Consider the following 2404-nt stretch of genomic DNA (forward strand, 5'->3'; position numbering starts at 1 on the left):
TTGAGGTGTCTAAGTGAAAGATGGTGCATGGCCACCGATGGGTTTGGCCTTAGATATTCCAAAAGTGTGGTGGGTTAAGATGGAAGAAACCTTGGGCATAGAACGTTCATCGACGAGTAATGTTGTATGTGGATTGATGCCATCAAGTTGGGATGCAACATAAACAATCAACCATGCAAGATGAATCAATCGCCATTGATTAATTAAACTTCTGCCATGTTAAGCTATACACAACAAGGTACTGCTGATCAGTATCAACTGTGAAATTAAAAAAGTAGAACAAGGATGATTCTTGAAAAATAATTTCTTTATGCATCTTATGCTTACAAATGGTCAAACTAGAGAACAAACAAGTCATCTAATTCACTGAGCATTCCACTAGAATTGGCAGTTTTATACAACGGAAAGTACAAGCCTAGTTTATTGCCCTGTTTATATGATTACGGTTTTGAAACCAAAAGTCCAGTAAGGGTTTTATAAACGAGAAAGCCAATCACCATAGAACCAAACAAATGTGATAATTAACCCATTCTTGGTCTAATCTCAATTCCTTCAACAATAAGGCCTTTTTTGTGAGATAAGCAGTCCTTCACCTCTTTCAAACTCATTTCTATGCAATCATCTTCGTTTTCAGTATAAAACTGACCCAATTCTACCTCAAACCAGCCATCATTTCTAAGTTTAGGAAGTCGAATATTAGAAGCATCCTCCCGCAAATGCTTCCCCTGCCAATACCTAACCGCATTAGCGACTGACGACTCATATATATCATCTGGTAGCCCTCGACCATCCTTTGCTCTAGAGGACAGAATATAAAAACGACCACACTGTGGAAGTCTACCTTCCGGCTGCAGAGTTGCAAATTGTTTGTCCAATTCAACACCAAGAACTCCAACTGAAACCTCTGAGGGTCGATAATGAAACCCATATTCATTTTCCAACTTGTAAACAAGGTAAGCTGCCCGAGGTGACAGAACATCAACTCTTATTGTGCCCCGAATTTCAAGCCACCAAACATGTTGGAGCTGAGCCACCTTTGGAAATCTGAGGGAAAATACAATTGTCATCTAAATACATATATTTGTTCCAAGAAAAGTACAATTTACTATGCCCCCCATTATGTGAAGGAAATCCAAGTAGGAGGGTTAAAATAAGGGTGAAAATGTTTACACCACCAACTAAACTTAAAAAATCAAACTCCCCTCAACTTGAAAATTAATCATTCTCCACCTTTTTCCTAATCTACCCTTACATTATCAATCTTTATTTATATTTTATTTCTTTAAAATCAATATACATATATATAAGTTAGCGAAAATTATACTCAAAAGAAAAAATACTATTTGACTTGATAACACCTTCACATAAAAGATATCCAGTGGAAAAAAAGAGGGAAACCTGGAGTCAGGTAATGAAGTCCATTCCCAATATTGTGGTGAATCAGCCCATGTAATATGAAGATCCCTTGCACCTAGAATGTAGCATTTCTTTCCGGTACGTTTTTCCAGTGAGAAACTCTGTTTAACAATAATAGCATACAAAGTAAGAAACACATAATCAATTACTAATTAAACAAACTGAAACGGAGGGAGTATTTATTTTTACCTTGCAACCTGCGTCAATTAAGATGGGATTATGGTGGAGGTAAACATACAGATCCTTCTTTGAAGCAAAATCAGGGATGAGAGTCACTGATCCCGAAATGATGGACTCATAATCAGACGGCAGAAATTTCTCCCAAACGGAATCGGATTCAGCGGCAGATTGAAGTGATTTAGAGACAAGGGACACGCGGCAAACATCTACTGGGCTTGTAAACACCAAGATATTCCCTGTACAATAATCCGGTAACAACGACTGAATATTCGGATTCGATGGAAACCGTTGGAAATAGAACATTGTTGGTCGAAGAGGAGTGTTGTACGTGGATCAATTCCAACAAGCTAGGATGCAGGAGCAACTGCATATATTTTAGTCAGCAAATAGGTGGAAACTGGTGGCTATTCGACACGCAGGCAAAAGCAATATCACCAGTTTGTCCAAGCAGCCTTTTTGGTATTTGAACCTTTGACGGAGAACTATTGATTACCGGGAGCAACCTTTGTTACTTCTGTTGAAATCCCTTCTGTAAATTTCTTGTTCCTGATTAATCACTCTGTTATTTTGATTTGTCAATGGGGCAAAGCTTGGAAAAGGGTCACTTTGTTATAACACAAGACTAAATACATGTACAGACAGTACAGTTCTATTCTTTATGTAAATTATTCTCTCAATACAACATAAACAACCAACCAGGCAACTATGACGCAAATTCCACTTATTCAATTAAAACTTTGCCTCATTATGCTATATACACGACATGGTATTGCTACTTAGCATCAAATGTGAAATTAAAATAGTAGAA

General features: G+C 37.5%; 1 protein-coding gene across 1 annotated transcript; it reads right to left on the reverse strand.

Annotated features, from left to right (window-relative positions):
- Positions 1-431: 431 nt before the first annotated feature.
- On the reverse strand, positions 432-1974 carry LOC124893757 (F-box protein At2g02240-like). The gene is made up of 3 exons (XM_047404617.1): positions 1606-1974; positions 1399-1517; positions 432-1044 (listed from the first exon to the last, which is right to left on the reverse strand). Exons 1-3 carry the CDS (start codon positions 1897-1899, stop codon positions 522-524), a joined length of 936 nt encoding a protein of 311 aa, XP_047260573.1. The 5' UTR covers positions 1900-1974; the 3' UTR covers positions 432-521.
- Between the last annotated feature and the right edge of the window lie 430 nt (positions 1975-2404).

This window comes from Capsicum annuum, unplaced genomic scaffold (genome assembly GCF_002878395.1).
Source record: "Capsicum annuum cultivar UCD-10X-F1 unplaced genomic scaffold, UCD10Xv1.1 ctg64635, whole genome shotgun sequence".
Lineage (NCBI taxonomy): Eukaryota > Viridiplantae > Streptophyta > Magnoliopsida > Solanales > Solanaceae > Capsicum > Capsicum annuum.

What these genes read in the sequence shown, in the direction of transcription:
- LOC124893757 (XM_047404617.1), bottom strand. Translation starts at nt 1,899, where the DNA reads ATGTTCTATTTCCAACGGTTTCCATCGAATCCGAATATTCAGTCGTTG. An exon ending in TAATTGACGCAGGTTGCAAG is followed by an intron (nt 1,518 to 1,605) that starts GTAAAAATAAAT and finishes ATTGTTAAACAG; the next exon opens with AGTTTCTCACTGGAAAAACG. An exon ending in ACTTCATTACCTGACTCCAG is followed by an intron (nt 1,045 to 1,398) that starts GTTTCCCTCTTT and finishes ATTTTCCCTCAG; the next exon opens with ATTTCCAAAGGTGGCTCAGC.